The sequence below is a fragment of the Ranitomeya imitator genome, chromosome 4, assembly GCF_032444005.1.
Source record: "Ranitomeya imitator isolate aRanImi1 chromosome 4, aRanImi1.pri, whole genome shotgun sequence".
NCBI classification, from domain to species: Eukaryota; Metazoa; Chordata; class Amphibia; order Anura; family Dendrobatidae; genus Ranitomeya; species Ranitomeya imitator.
In genome coordinates this window covers 424,744,556-424,761,530 of record NC_091285.1, presented here as the reverse complement: position 1 = coordinate 424,761,530, position 16,975 = coordinate 424,744,556, and the positions used below count along the sequence as shown (strand labels likewise).

The following is a 16,975-nucleotide window of genomic DNA, read 5'->3' as shown; positions in this document are numbered from 1 at the left end:
TATACTCAGGTTCATTTCTTTTAATTTTGCTTTAGGTTCTTGCACTCAGTGCACACGAGGGTGTGGCCTCAATTTTTGCTATCTGGGAATATTTATATAGCATCCCATTGCTGGATGTTCCTAGTTGGCCCTGGTCCTGCTCTGCCCTTATTCACATTGAGGTCATTTTTGACACATGCTAAGGTTTTAATACTAGAGGTTAGGACCGTCCTGACTGGGTACACCTTGGCGCTGATGGGATGGTTTTTTCACTTTTTTTAATCAAAACAAGTGTTTACTAAGTACCCTAGATTATTCATATGCACTATAGCTTTTACTTATTTACATGCAGCAGGGTGTACCATCTTGAGAAGTGGGCGGAGTGGAGTGAGGTGCCCGATTCACTAATAGGTGTACACCAGTGATGAGCAAGTGTACTCGTTGCTTGGGTTTTCCCGAGCATGCTTGGGTGGTCTCCGAGTATTTGTAAGTGCTCGGGGATTTAGTTTTCATTGCCTCAGCTGAATGATTTACAGCTACTAGCCAGCTTGATTACATGTGGGGATTCCCTAGCAACCAGGCAACCCCCACATGTACTTAGCCTGGCTAGTAGCTGTAAATCATTCAGTTGAGGCCATGAAAACTAAATCCCCGAGCACTTACAAATACTCGGAGACCACCCGAGCGTGTTCGGGAAAACCCGAGCAACGAGTACACTCGCTCATCACTAGCGTACACCTCTTAATGAATTAGGTGGTGCATGAAGTGGACGCAGTTGGACACAAATCTTACTCCATTTAAGTACTGGAGATTTAAGGAGTAATGACTGCCACCACTAGTCATGAATGATATGAATGGGGATCACCATGCTTTCACCCCATGCACTTTATTGTTGTTGGGCAAACATGGCATGAAAAAAACTAAAGTTGCAAAATTTTTGTGCAGCATCACGTAGTTCAAAAATTTTGCAACTTTTCCAAGATTTTTATCACAGAAATCTATCAGAAAAGCTTCAATGAATCGGTACCTAAATCTATCATGTAATTAGGTTGCAATTTCCTAATGGCACAAGCTCATATTCTATTATCACAAAACACACTCCAATGCCCCTGTCCTTTGTCTTGATTGGAGAACACAGCACTGTCTTAACCTTCCAACTGTGGGAATTGGCCTTACTGAATACAGACGAAAAGTGGTTTTCTCAACAATGCTACATCGGTCAGCAACAAGAAAGGTATAAGCGACTACCCTGCATTGTTATAGGTTCCATAGCGAGAAATATGCATACAAACCCTCTATTATTTTCTTTAATATTCAGACATAGCTTTGGAGAGCATTTATGTGGGGGGGTCATTTATGTACATTTTATTCTAAGTAAATTTTTTCAAAGTGCCTTGCAGTTAATCATAGCAGTTAGACAGGGCAGGAGACCGGTACGACATTTAAGGAAATCTATTCCCAGTACATTTTGATTGCAACCAATATTCGCCATATGCATTTGTATAATGCAGACTGCTGAAAGGTTTCTGCTCCCTCAGTCACCTGCCCCATAGTTTGCATAATGAATATCTAACATACTGAAGAAAGACAAAAACTCTTCAGCAGGCAAGTGCCGGCCGTGGCACCTGCGCTTTAGCATAATTGCAAGCTTAGTGTGGCAATAATACATTTTCTTGATGTTATCCAGCTAGAGAAAAAAAAAAAATTTGAGAATGGCACCATCCATGCCTGCGCAGTAGCAGCTATCAGTGTCGATAGCTTTGATCTGATAGCTGCTACTGCGCATGCACCAGTGGCGCCACCTTACTGGAGAAGCCCAAAAAATTCCTCCTCCAAGATGGTGCCGTCCGCGCCTGCGCAGTAGCAGCTCTAGGACCACAGCGATCGACACCAATAGCTGCTACTGCGCAGGCACGGGTGGTTCAGCATCATCCTACATCTGCTCCCTAGTCTCAGTCTACCACCCTACCTGTGCCCTCCGTTCTGCAAATGACCTGAGGTTAACATCCTCAACAATCAGAACCTCCCACTTCCGTCTCCAAGAATTCTCATGTGCTACGCCAATTCTTTGGAATGTACTACCCAGAATAATTTGATTAATCCCCAATATCCACAGTTTTAACTGTGTTCTAAAAATGCATTTCTTCAGACTGGCCTACTGCTGCAAAACATTTATTTAACTATCCCTGTTTTGCCCATTTAAAATTTGCTTTATGTATATAATAGACCTCTGTGTCTGCACTTTTACATATTCTGGCTGATAGCCAGTTCATGCAGCATTACATAATATAGAAATTATAGAAATACAATTATTATTATTATTACTGTTAATTAACTGTTTTATGAATTTATAAATGTAATTATGAAGCTGAAAAAATATTGTTATGCATTTCATGAACTGTTTGAAGAAAACAATATTGCAGCTATATAGGTAGGAACAATTTTATACGCAGTAGAGACAGAATTAATATTTATTTTTTATTTAACTATTTTACACAATTTTTACACAACATCTTTCCTAGCTGACCCATACGGTCTCCATTCAGAGAGAGATCCTGGCATGTCTCTATCCCAGCTATAGCTCACATTTTGGCTGGACACGGTTATGCCGCTACCGCTGCCGCCAGCTCCACCTGTCTTCGGCGTTCTGGCACGCCTCCTCTCCTGCGGCGCCTTCCTCCCTGCGTTCACTCCCGGCCTCTGATGTTCATCGGGCACGCGCGCACACCAGATTCAGCACTGCGCGCGCACTTCTGATCCTCCTGCTGGACGCTTCTTCTCGTCCTCTCTATCTTCCTGGAGGACTGTTACCCGGAAGTGTTCATCACGCCAGTATGTATACCGCTTCCTGCCGCCCCTCTGTGCCTGATGATCATATGTGCTTTTATGTGCTCTCGGCCGCCCGTGGTCCCCGTGCATTCTATGCTCTCTGACTCTGGGTCTCTTCTGTCTTTGCAGTACCGCGCCAATTCCTGTGCCTCAGCTATATCCCTATCTGTCCCTGTGTCTCTGGTGTGTTCCCGTCATTCCCTGTGTCTCTGCATACCTGGTTAGTCCCTTGGTGTCTGCAGTGCTCCCATAAGTCCCAATGTTGTTGCAGTGTCCACCTATCTTGAATCCCCTCCACTCCCGCCAGTCCGTTTTCTCATCTTTTTCCGTCTTGGTCCCCAGCTTCTGTGGCGATAGTCCCTCACGGGCCTGCCCCTAACTCTCCCTGTATAGGGGGCGGTCTATCTGGCTAGCTCGTCTGTGACGGGATCGTCGTCACGGTCCAGAGGGTCCACTTTTGTTTTTGTACGGATCGTCACAGACACTCACCAACTTCAGCACACTTGACTGCTTCATTCAGCAGACTAACACACCTCGTGAACACAGGCCCTTAGATAAACCTAGCCAGGTGCATTTAATCAAGACCTGCAGTGCCAGGGAGTAACCCTAGCCTAACTGGCTTTGCTACATACCAAATTTATGAAGTAGAACTGGTGCATAATATAATCTATATATGATAAAATATTGTGATATTCTTTTTGAAATTGACAGAGTGAGCATGGTGATAGATTTTAAAATAATCTGTAATTATGCTATAATCTGGAAACCATTTCTCACGTGTATTCTTCAGACTTTTATTATCATACTGCCCTAGAGATATTCTTTTCCTATATGCTTGGAATCTACCAACCTGACTGAATTGATTATTAGGGTATGTGCACACAATGCAGATTCTCTGCAGATCCGCAGCATTTTTTAAGGTGCAGAAACGCTGCAGATCTGCAATTGATTTACAGTACAATGTAAATCAATGAGAAAAAAAAATGTTGTGCACACTTTGCGGAAAATCCGCTGCAGAAACGCTGCGGTTTAAAAGAAGTAGCATGTCACTTCTTTTTTGTGAATCTGCAGCGTTTTTGTACCCATTCCATTATAGAAAACCGCAGGGGTAAACACCGCAGCAAATCCGCAAGAAAACTGCAGCAAAAACGCACAAAAAACCCTGCGGAACCACACAAAAAACGGGAGAGGCAGAATCCGCACCAGAAATTCCTAAGCCTAATCCGCAATGTGTGCACATAGCATTATATAGACTCTTTTTGGAATTATGCATTTAGAATTCATATATAATTTGACTTTTCAACACCAGTTTTAAAAATCAGTGAAAAACAGAATTTGTATGACACTTGCAGGACCAGTTTTTTCCATACGCCGCAACAGGCCTTTGGCAAAGGTCCTGGATCACAAGGTCACACCTGGATAAATTTTCATATACTAGAAGTTAGTGCAAAAGTCTTAATAGAATACTAGCATGCAAGCAATGTTTTACGGTGAAAGTCCTAACTGAAGACTACTTGCAGTAGTTGTGTTGTCCCTTATGAATGCCCAAACTTTTACCTGTTCGCAAACTGTTGCCCCTGTCACATTTTCACCAGAATCAGAATCTTACTGAAGACCTTTATTTCTGTACATGTCTATTGTGTAGAGTTGTAGAACAGTGACCTTCAATTAATCACAAAGAAGTTCTATTTCAAGATAATTTTCAATTTTAATTTACAGCCAACATAATAGGATATACAGACAAAGATCCATCCAACATTTCGGCGTTATTGCCTTTATCATCTGTAAAAGGTATCTGTCGGCGTGCTTCCGTTAGAGACAGTGCCAGGTTGCAGTGGATAAGTGCAGCTCTTACGCTGCGATGGGTATCCGTTAGCGTGTTCCCGGGGCTTAGGTGCGCACCTAATGATGAGCCAGTCCACAATTCTCTTTCTGGTATCTTTGCTGATTTCTTGAGACTTTCCCATGATGCTACACAAAGAAGCAGTGTGTTTCAGATGTGCATTAAAATACATCCATCAGGAGCTTCCAAACACATGACATCTTCATATGGGCAGTCCAGAATTGTTTAAAAGCATAGTAATCTTGAAAAACACGTATATGTGTCTTTTTATACAATGTATGTAAACTTGTGGTTTCAACTGTATGAGTCGCTTACCAGACCCTCTAGTAAGAATTTTCTGACTAATTCAAGGGGGGAAAATTGCATAAAATAATGAAACAGATTATTTATCTGGAAAATCTGCTGCCCATCTAGTACCATGAAAGTGTTCCCCACTGGTCTGTCCAAATTCAGAAACAATATCATCAAAACTTGACTGCATTATGATCACTGGCCTCACCTATATTAATAGTGGTAATCTAAGCAATTAATTACATATTCTTTATTGTGTAACAGCCAAGAGCTGCTCACTAAAACGCTCATGAAGAACATAAAATAGTGATCACAAAGCTACTGTTCTTAATATTAATAGCAGTTCATTTAATCCCTTAATGACCGTGCCAATTTTTACCTTAATAACCAAGCCAAATTTTAAAATTCTTACCGGTGTCACTTTATGAGGTCACAACTCTGGAATGTTTCAATGGATCTCACTGATTCTGAGCATGTTTTTTCTTGACATACTGTACTTCGTGTTAGTGGTAAAATTTCTTCCCTATAATTTGGTGAAAATTTTGCATTTTCAAACTTTGAATTCTTATGCACTTAAATCAGAGACATATGTCACACAAAATAGTTAATAAATAACATTTCCCACATGTCTACTTTACATCAGCACAATTTTTGAAACAATATTTTTTTTTTGTTAGGAAGGTATAAAGGTTAAAAGTTGATTTCTCATTTTTCCAACAAAATTTACAAAACCTTTTTTTAGGGAATACCTAACATTTGAAGTGACTTTGAGAGGTACATAAAATATTCTAATTTTCTGAGACTTTGGGGTTTTCATTGGCTGTAAGTCATAATCATCAACATTAATAGAAATAAACACTTGAAATAGATCACTCTGCTTGTAATGACTCTATAATATATGAGTTTCACTATGTGGGACTAACAGGATGGGGAGAAGTGTAGCGTATTTTATGAAGCTAATTGTAAAAATGGTTAGGGTGTAAAGATAGATATTTAGAAAAAACATTAGTTACAGGACCAACCCTTTAACTCCTTCCCGACGTGTGCCGAATATATACTGCTTTGCGGGAGCTGCATTTCCGCAAACAGCAGTATATGTACGGCACTGCGATCTCGTGGCCTCACGCTGAGCGTCGCGGCGATCTGGTTCGGGTGTCAGCTCTGTGTGAGCGCTAACACCCTTCAGCAACGCCTGCAGCTATCACGTTGTCCTGATGGTCTCCATGGAGACCTCCAGCCACAAGATGGCTGCGGGATCCTTCAGGGAAGGTGGCTTCGCAGTGCTTGCAGAGAGAAGGACCTGAGACGCCTCCTTCCCTGCCTGTCAGACGTTAATGTGATGCTCTGCAGTGAAGAAGCATTATATAACATCAGATCAATGATCTGATGCTATACCGTAATGCACCATCCTGGGACAATGTTAAAAAGGAAAAAAAAACGTTAAAGTTTAAAAATATTTCTAAAACAATCACCAAATAAAGAACAAAAAAAACAAACATTTTTCCAATAAATACATTTATGAAATTAAAAAAATAAACAATAAAAGTACACATATTTGGTATTTTCGCATCTGTAACAACCCTCTCTATAAAACTGTCCCACTAGTGAACACCAGAAAAAAACCACAATGCTTTATCATCATACTGCTGAACAAAAAGTGCAATAAAACACAATAAAAAATATGAAGGTAAATAAAAATAGTACCGCTGAAAACGTCATCTTGTCCCGCAAGAAAACAAGCCACCATAGAGTTCCATCAGCAGAAAAATTAAAAAAAGTTACAGCTCTCAGAATATTTCTTCTATAAAATAGTATTTATTGTGTAAAAGTGCCAAAACATAATAAAACTATATAAATTGTACCTGAAGAATAAAGCTGCCTTACCAATTTTACCACATGCAGAACGGTAAAAAAATACAAAAAACTATTCCTGAATTGCTGTTTTTTGTTCATTCTGTCTCCCAAAAAGCAAAATAGAAAGTGATCAAAAAATGTCAAGTGCCTGAAACTGGTACCAATAAAAATGTCAGCTCGTCCCACAAAAAACAAGCCTTCACATGACTCTGTTGCCCGAAACATGGAAAAAAATATAGCTGTCTGTATATTGTGATGCAAAACCCCCCAAAAAAGAAAAGTTTTTGCAATAAAAGGCATGTTTTAGTGTGTGACAGCAGCCAAACATAAAACCCGATATAAATCTGGTATCGCTGAATTCGCACCGACCCAAAGAATAAAGTCGTCTAATCACTTATACCGCACGAGGAACTTCGTAAATAATAAATAAAACCAATTCTTCACATACTGTGATGCTAGTCACTTCTCATGGCCAAGCCATGAGTCAGAGTGGTTAAGGAGTCCAAGGTCAGAAGCCAGGATGGTGCATCATAAACAGAAGGAAGAGACAAAAGCATAGTCAGGTAACGTTCCGAGGTGAGAGTACTGGGAGGATCAGAGCTGAAGGGGTTAAACAGGCAGGTAGTCAGAACAAAGTCCAAGGTCAGGCAACAGATCAAACATATAGAACTCAAGGCACAGAGAGAACAGCACAAACCTCACAAGATGAATGTACATCTGGCAATGTTCTGGGAAACTCAGTTCAGTTAAGAAGCATGGCCATTAAGTGGAATAATGATGTTAGGGCTAGCAGAACACACCGAGTAAATATAGATGTTTATTATTATTGGTGCGTTTGCAGCCCGGGGTCCACCATGCAGGAGGAACCGGCTGCTAGTGAATGGTGGCACTATTTGGCGGTATAGGCTAGCTCTGTTACTTCACAGAGTAGCCATGAAAGGAAAGCACTGCTCCCTGTTAGACTCACAGGAGCACAAGCTAACTGCCAAACTGATAGCAGTCAGTGGTCATGCAAGCACACAATCTCCTCACCGGAGGTGCCGGTATTCTAGGGGCTTATTTCAGCCGGGTCCCTGAATACAATCACACAATCTCCTCACCGGAGGTGCCAGTATTCTAGGGGCTTATTTCAACAAGGTCCCTGAATACAATCACACATAACCACACTGGCGCAAAGCACATAACTTGGATTGATACTAGCGCATGGCTGTGCGGTCATGCGAACCTTTTATAGCTGCAGCAAGTACAGGACCTTCCCAGAAGGACCAATGGGAGGCTGCCACAGAAGTTGAGCACCTTCAGGACCTTCCTAGAGGACCAATGGGATTAGCTGCAGTATCTAAGCATGTGACCCTTGATCTCCAATGAAAGATCTTACCCTGGGCATGCTCAGAAGGGGAAAAGCAGGACTTAGTCCCAAAAACGACTGCTCGCTGCTGCCCAGTATTGGCTACAATGGCAGAAGCTGGAAAGGCAGCAGTAACCCTTTGCACAGAGTCAGACTGAGCGAGACGCTGGGACCGACGTCTCCGCTGAGCAGACTCCACTGCGGCAGGAGAAGAATGGGAGACTGCAGTGGAGATGGCCCGAGATTCCCCCTGTGCAGAGGCGGGAACTCGACCCCTTACAAATGAAAACATGAGATAGCCGATGCTTCACAGTCTCAGAATGGATAGTCGAGCTGTCAATCAACACACTGACAGCTCAGCACGCCCCTGTGCCAGACTGGATGGCCAAGTTGTCAATTACAGTAATGACAGCTTCAGCACACCCCTATACCAGATTGGACAGACGAGCTGTCAGTAACTGCATCCCAGATACCCTGAGAGGTGGAAAGGTGACAGTACCCCCTCTTCTAGGGGGAACCACCGGACCCCCAGGCTTCCCAGAAAATTCTAGATGGAAGGCCCTGACTAACTAATTGGCCTTCACATCTCGAGCAGGAACCCAGGATCTCTCCTATTGTCCGTATCCCCTACAGTGGATGAGGTACTGGAGGGAATTATGGAGCCTCCGAGAATCCACAACCCTCTGAACCTCATATTCCAGGCCACCAACTAAATAAATCAGAGGAGGCGGTGATGAGGCAGACAATCTATAAGGGATCTACTCCTTTAATAGGGATTTATGGAATACGTTAGGGATGTGAAGGGATGGAGGAAGCTTTAACCTAAATGCCACAGGATTGACCACCTCTAGGATCTCATATGGACCAATAAACTTTGGACCCAACTTCGCCAATGGCACGTTAAACCCTCTCTGACCTTAGACGTACTTTCCCGTCGAGGTGACCTGGGTCTATCTGTCCCTTGACGGGATAGTACGTCATACGCAATCAGCCACGCTCACAGGGGGAATACGGCCAATCGCGGCCGGGTGTCAGCTGATTATCACAGTTAACATCCGGAAGTTTGTGCCAGGAGCGGTCAGGGACAGCTCCCGGCACTTTAACCCCCGGAACACTGCAATCAAACAATATCGCAGTGTTCCAGTGGCATAGGGAAGCATCGCGCAGGGAAGGGGCTCCCTGCGTGCTTCCCTGAGACCCTTAGAACAGCGCGATGTGATCGCGTTGTTCCGAGGGTCTCTGCCAGTTTTCTCCCTGCAGGTCCCCAGATCCAAGATGGCCTCGGGGTCCTTCCGGGTCCTGCAGGGAGGTGTCTGACAGTGCCTGCTGAGAGCAGGCGCCGGCAAGCCTTCTGCACTGCCTGTCAGATCACTGATCTGACACAGTGCTCTGTGATGTCCCACCCTGGGACAAAGTAAAAAAGTTTAACCCCTTCATGACCAGGGGATTTTTCGTTTTCCGTGTTCGTTTTTCGCTCCCCTCCTTCCCAGAGCCATAACTTTTTTATTTTTCCGTCAATTTGGCCATGTGAGGGCTTATTTTTTGCGGGACGAGTTGTACTTTTGAACAACATCATTGGTTTTAGCATGTCGTGTACTAGAAAACGGGAAAAAAATTCCAAGTGCGGTGAAATTGCAAAAAAAGTGCAATCCCACATTGGTTTTTTGTTTGGCTTTTTTGCTAGGTTCACTAAATGCTAAAAATGACCTGCCGTTATGATTCTCCAGGTCAGTACGAGTTCATAGACACCTAACATGACTAGGTTATTTTTTATCTAAGTGGTGAAAAAAAATTCCAAACTTTGCTAAAAAAAAAAAAAAAAAAAATTGCGCCATTTTCCGATACTCGTAGCGTCTCCATTTTTCATGATCTGGGGTCGGTTGAGGGCTTATCTTTTGCGTGCCGAGATGACGTTTTTAATGATAGCATTTCGGTGCAGATACATTCTTTTGATCGCCCGTTATTGCATTTTAATGCAATGTTGCGGCGACCAAAAAAACGTAATTCTGGCGTTTCGAATTTTTTTCCCGCTACGCTGTTTAGCGATCAGGTTAATACTTTTTTTTAATTGATAGATCGGGTGATTCTGAGCGCGGCGATACCAAATATGCGTAGATTTGATATTTTTTTTATTGATTTATTTTGATTGGGGCGAAAGGGGGGTGATTTAAACTTTTATGTTTTTTTTATTTTTTTCACATTTTTTAAAACTTTTTTTACTTTTGCCATGCTTCAATAGCCTCCATTGGAGGCTAGAAGCAGGCACAACGCGATCGGCTCTGCTACATAGCAGCGATCTGCTGATCGCTGCTATGTAGCAGAAATGGAGGTGTGCTGTGAGCGCCGACCACAGGGTGGCGCTCACAGCCACCGGTCATCAGTAACCATAGAGGTCTCTGGGACCTCTATGGTTACAATATACAAGCATCGCCGACCCCCGATGATGTGACGGGGGTCGGCGATGACGTCATTTCCGGCCGCCCGGCCGGAAGCGGTAGTTAAATGCCACTGTCTGCGTTTGACAGCGGCATTTAACTAGTTAATAGGTGCGGGCAGATCGCGATTCTGCCCGCACCTATTACGGGCACATGTCAGCTGTTCAAAACAGCTGACATGTCCCGGCTTTGATGCGGGCTCACCGCGGAGCCCTGCATCAAAGCAGGGGAGCCGGCATCGGACGGTATAGTACGTCCGATGCCGGTAAGGGGTTAAATAAATAAAAAAAATTAACGTGTGTAAAAATATTTTTGTAAAAATTCCTAAATAAAGAAAAAAAAATATATATTGTTCCAATAAATGCATTTTTTTATGTAAATAAAAAAACAATAAGGCTGACTTCACACTAGCAGTATTTGTTCAGTATTTTACATCAGTATTTGGAAGCCAAAACCAGGAGTGGGTGATAAATGCAGAAGTGGTGAATATGTTTCCATTATACTTTTCTTCTAATTCCAGGAGTGGGTGATAAAAGCAGAAGTGGTGAATATGTTTCAATTATACCTCTCCTCTAATTGTTCCACTCCTGGTTTTGGCTTACAAATACTGATGTAAAATACTGACTAAATACTGCTAGCAGCCTAAAAGTACACATATTTGGAATCCCGTGTCCGTAACGACCAGACCCATAAAACTGTCCCACTAGTTCACCCCTTCGGTGAACACCGTAAAAAAATAAATACAGTAACTAAGCAAAAAACAATGCTTTTTCATCATACCGCCGAACAAAAAGTGGAGTAACATGCTATCACAAAAACAGATATAAATAAGCATGGTGCGGCTGAAAACGTCATCTTGTCCTGCAAAAAATGAGCCGCCATACAGCGCCATCAGTGAAAAAATGAAAAAGTTGTAGCTCTCAGAATAAAGCGATGCAAAAACAATTATTTTTTATATAAAATAGTTTTATTGTATAAAAGCGCCAAAACATTAAAAAAAATATAAATGAGGTATCACTGTAATCGTACTGACCCAAAGAATAAAACTGCCTTATCAGTTTCACCACACATGGAACGGTATAAATGCCCCACCAAAAAGAAATTGATGAATTGCTGGTTCTTGTTCATTCTGCCTCCCAAAAATCATAATAAAAAGCGATCAAAAAAATGTCATGTGCCCCAAAATGGTACCAATAAAAACGTCAACTCGTCGTGCAAGAAACAAGACCTCACATAACTATGTGGGCCAAATTATGGGAAAATTATATCTCTCAAAATGTGGTGATGCAAATACAATTTTTTTTAAATAAAAAGCGTCTTTTAGCGTGTGACAGCTGCCAAACATAAAAACCTGATATAAAAACCCGCTATAAATAGTAAATCAAACTCTTCTTTATCACCCCCTTAGTTAGGGAAAAATAATAATAAAAAATTCCCATTTTCCCATTAGGGTTAGGGTTAGGGCTAAAGTTAGGGTTGGGGCTAGAGTTGGCGTTAGACTTTGGATAACGTTTATGGCTGGGATAAGGGAGGGATAGGGATTAGCGTTAGGGGTGTGGTTAGGGTTATGGTTGGGATTAGGGGTGTGTTGGGGTTAGGGGGTGTGTTGTGGTTAGAGTTGGGATTAGGGTTAGGGGTGTGGTTATGGTTAGGGTTGGGATTAGGGATGTGTTGGTGTTAGGGTTGGAGTTATAATTGGGGGGTTTCCACTGTTAGGCTCTCCAAACGCAACATGGTGTCCGATCTCAATTCCAGCCAATTCTACGTTGAAAAAGTATAGCGGTGCTCCTTCCCTTCTGAGCTCTGCCGTGTGCCCAAACAGTGGTTTACCCCCACATATGAGGTATCAGCGTACTAAGGACAAATTGGACAATAACTTTTGAAGTCCAATTTCTCCTGTTACCCTTGGGAAAATAAAAATTTGGGGGCTAAAAAAATCATTTTTGTGGGAAAAAAATGATTTTTGATTTTCACGGCTCTGCGTTATAAACTTTAGTGAAACACTTGAGGGATCAAAGTTCTCACAACACATCTACATAAGTTTCTTGGAGGGGGGTGTAGTTTCCAAAATAATGTCACTTGTGTTTTTTTTTACTGTTTAGGCACATCAAGGGCTCTGCAAACGGAAAATGACGCCCGCAGACCATTCCATCAAAGTCTGCATTCCAAAATGTCACTACTTTCCTTCCGAGCCTCAACGTGTGCCCAAACAGCACTTTTCTCCCACACATGGGGTATCTGCATACTCAGGATAAATTGGAAAACAACTTTTGGGGTCCATTGTCACCTGCTACTCTTGGAAAAATACAAAATTGGGGGCTAAAAATCATCTTTGTGGGAAAAAAATGATTTTTTTATTTTCACAGCTCTGGGTTAAAATCTTTAGTGAAACGTTTGGGGATTCAAAGTTCTCACAGTCACAACACATCTAGATAAGTTCCTTGGGGGGTCTATTTTCCAATATGGGGTCAGTTGTGGGGGATTTCTACTGTTTAGGTACATCAGGGGCTTTGCAAACGCAACGTGACGCCCCCAGACCATTTAATCAAAGTTTGCATTCCAAAATGGCGCTCCTTCCCTTCCGAGCCCTGCCATGCGCCAAATGGTGGTTACCCCCCACATATGGGTTATCCGCGTACTCAGGACAAATTGCACAACAACTTTTGGGGTACAATTTCTCCTGTTACCCTTGGGAAAATAAAAAAATGGGGGCAAAAATATCTTAATAAGTAACATTTCCCACATGTCTACATCAGCACAATTTTGGAACCGAAATTTTTTTTGTCAGGGAGTTATAAGGGTTAAAAATTGACCAGCAATTTCTCATTATTACAACACCATTTTTTTTTTAGGGACCGCATCTCATTTGAAGTCATTTTGAGGGGTCTATATGACACCATTTTGGAAAGTAGACCCCCTAGGGAACTTATCTAGAGGTGTGGTGAGCACTTTGACCCACCAAGTGCTTCACAGAAGTTTATAATGCAGAACCGTAAAAATAAAAAAAATCATATTTTTTCACAAAAATTATCTTTTCGCCCCCAATTTTTTATTTTCCCAAGGGCAAGATAAGAAATTGGACCCCAAAAGTTGTTGTACAATTTGTCCTGAGTACGCTGATACCCCATATGTGGGTAAACCACTGTTTGGGCGCATGGGAGAGCTCGGAAGGGAAGGAGCGCCGTTTGACTTCTCAATGCAAAATTGACAGGAATTGAGATGTCACGCCATGTTGCATTTGGAGAGCCAGTGATGTGCCTAAACATTGAAACCCCCCACAAGTGACACCATTTTGGAAAGTAGACCCCCTAATGAACTTATCTAGATGTGTGGTGAGCACTTTGACCCACCAATGGCTTCACAGAAGTTTATAATGCAGAGTTTATTTTTTAGCCCCCAGTTTTGTGTTTTCCCAAAGGGTAACAGGAGAAATTGTATCCCAAAAGTTGTTGTCCAATTTGTCCTGAGTGCGCTGATACCCCATATGTGGGGGGGGAACCACCGTTTGGGCGCATGGGAGGGCACGGAAGGGAAGGAGCGCCATTTGGAATGCAGACTTAGGTGGAATGGTCTGCAGGCGTCACATTGCGTTTGCAGAGTCCCTAATGTACCTAAACAGTAGAAACCCCCCACAAGAGACACCATTTTGGAAAGTAGACCCCCTAAGGAACTCATCTAGATGTGTTGCGAGAGCTTTGAACCTCCAATTGTTTCACTACAGTTTATAACGCAGAGCCATGCAAATAAAAAATATTTTTTTTCCACAAAAATTTTTTTTTATCCCCCAGTTTTGTATTTTTCCAAGGGTAACAGGAGAAATTGGACCCTAAATATTGTTGTCCAATTTGTCCTGAGTACGCTGATACACCATATGTTTGGGGGAACCACCATTTGGGCGCATGGGAGAGCTCGGAAGGGAGGGAGCACTGTTTTACTTTTTCAATGCAGAATTGGCTGGAATTGAGATCGGACGCCATGTCGCTTTTGGAGAGCCCCTGATGTGCCTAAACAGTGGAAACCCCCCAATTATAACTGAAACCCTAATCCAAACACACCCCTAAACCTAATCCCAACAGTAACGCTAACCACACCTCTAACGTGACACACCCCTAACCCTAATCCCAACCCTATTCCCAACCGTAAATGTAATCTAAACCTTAACTGTAACTTTAGCCCCAACCCTAACCCTAACTTTAGTCCCAACCCTAACTGTAGCCTTAACCCTAGCCCCAACCCTAACCCTAGCCCTAACCCTAGTCCTAACCCTAGCCCTAACCCTAATGGGAAAATGGAAATAAATACATTTTTTTAATTTTTCCCTAACTAAGGAGGTGATGAAGGGGGGTTTGATTTACTTTTATAGCGGGTTTTTTAGCGGATTTTTATGATTGGCAGCCGTCACACACTGAAAGACACTTTTTATTGCAAAAAATATTTTTTGCATTACCACATTTTGAGAGCTATAATTTTTCCATATTTGAGTCCACAGAGTCATGTGAGGTCTTGTTTTTTGTGGGACGAGTTGACGTTTTTATTGGTAACATTATCGAGCATGTGACATTTTTTGATCGCTTTTTATTCCGATTTTTGTGAGGCAGAATGATCAAAAACCAGCTATTCATGAATTTCTTTTGGGGGAGGCGTTTATACTGTTCCGCGTTTGGTAAAATTGATAAAGCAGTTTTATTCTTCGGGTCAGTACAGCGATATCTCATTTATATCATTTTTTAATGTTTTGGCGCTTTTATACAATAAAAACTATTTTATAGAAAAAATAATTATTTTTGCATCGCTTTATTCTGAGGACTAAAACTTTTTTATTTTTTTGCTGATGATGCTGTATGGCGGCTCATTTTTTGCGGGACAAGATGATGTTTTCAGCGGTACCATGGTTATTTATATCTGTCTTTTTGATCGGGTGTTATTCCACTTTTTGTTCGGCGGTATGATAATAAATAATAAATAAAGCGTTGTTTTGTGCCTCGTTTTTTGTTTTTTTTTCTTACAGTGTTTACTGAAGGGGTTAACTAGTGAGACAGTTTTATAGGATGGGTCGTTACGGATGCGGCGATACTAAATATGTGTACTTTTATTGTTTTTTTTTATTTAGATAAAGAAATGTATTTATGGGAATAATATATATTTTTTTCATTATTTAGGAATTTTTTATTTTTATTTTTTTTTACACATGTGGAAATTTTTTTTTTTACTTTGTCCCAGGGGGGACATCACAGATCGCTGATCTGACAGTTTGCACAGCACTCTGTCAGATCAGCGATCTGACTTAGAGCACTGCAGGCTTACCAAGCGCCTACTCTGAGCAGGCACTTAGTAAGCCACCTCCCTCCCTGCAGGACCCGGATGCTGCGGCCATCTTGGATCCGGGGCCTGAAGTGAGGACGGAGGTAGGATACCCTCAGAGCAACGCGATCACATCGCGTTGCTGCGGGGGTCTCAGGGAAGCCCGCAGGGAGCCCCCTCCCTGCGCAATGCTTCCCTATACCGCCGGCACACCGCGATCATGTCTGATCGCGGTGTGCCGGGGGTTAATGTGCCGGGGGAGGTCCGTGACCGCTCCTGTCACATAGTGACGGATGTCAGCTGCGATAGGCAGCTGACACCCGGCCGCGTTCGGCCACGCTCCCCCCGTGAGCGCGGCCGATTGCGTATGACGTACTATCCCGTCGGTGGGCATATGGGCCCACCCCACCTCAACGAGATAGTACATCATATGTCAGAAAGGGGTTAAAAGCAGGACCCACCGACAGTCTTCTATCGGCCTTTTGTTTTTGGTGAATCTGAGCAGTCCCAATATTCTTTTGATCCTCCCTCCAGACATCCCCAAGTCTCTGCACGGGGACCTCCACCCCAGGGTATTCAGAACTAATCCTATAAAATTCGCCAAAATGGTGATGAAAACCATAATTACAGAAGAATGGCGAGTGTGAAGAAACCAGATTGTATCTTAATTACCCAGACAGCTACCTTTTTGCAAACCAATAAGAACTGACTTTTAATTTGTATATTGGCTTGTGCATTTAAGTGTTTATGTCTGGTGGTTCAAGAAGACACACTTGCAAACTGATACCATTTAACATACAGTGTAAATCTGTAATAGTGACTTGTACATAGTGTGTGTTTATCTTTGTTTATTGATGTGTGCTGATATGCTAATTGTGCATTGAATTCCAGAACTAGCTTGGTGACTCCTAAAGCAGAGAAGGAAGGACTGTGCAAATAGATTGAATGGTCAAGTAGTACTATGTAATCTCATCACATCACCATTGTTTGCTATATATAAATGTTGAACTAAAGGACACTGGGTAATTCTAAAAATGGCTTACATGCCTTGGGTATAAAAAGAATCAGAGATTACATCCGGGGGGAGACTGAAGT

The 16,975-nt window shown here is 42.3% G+C and overlaps 1 protein-coding gene across 1 annotated transcript in view; it reads right to left on the bottom strand.

Moving 5' to 3' along the window:
• Positions 1-4,491: 4,491 nt before the first annotated feature.
• The window catches only part of LOC138676307 (death-associated protein kinase 1-like), a 142,517-nt gene continuing 130,033 nt past the window's right edge, over positions 4,492-16,975 (bottom strand). The window contains exons 16-17 of the mRNA XM_069765480.1: positions 5,355-5,465; positions 4,492-4,779 (exon numbers count right to left, since the gene is read on the bottom strand). Coding sequence (XP_069621581.1) covers positions 5,391-5,465 — 75 coding nt within the window. The 3' untranslated portion in view covers positions 4,492-4,779; positions 5,355-5,390. The remainder of the gene's footprint in view (positions 4,780-5,354; positions 5,466-16,975) is intronic.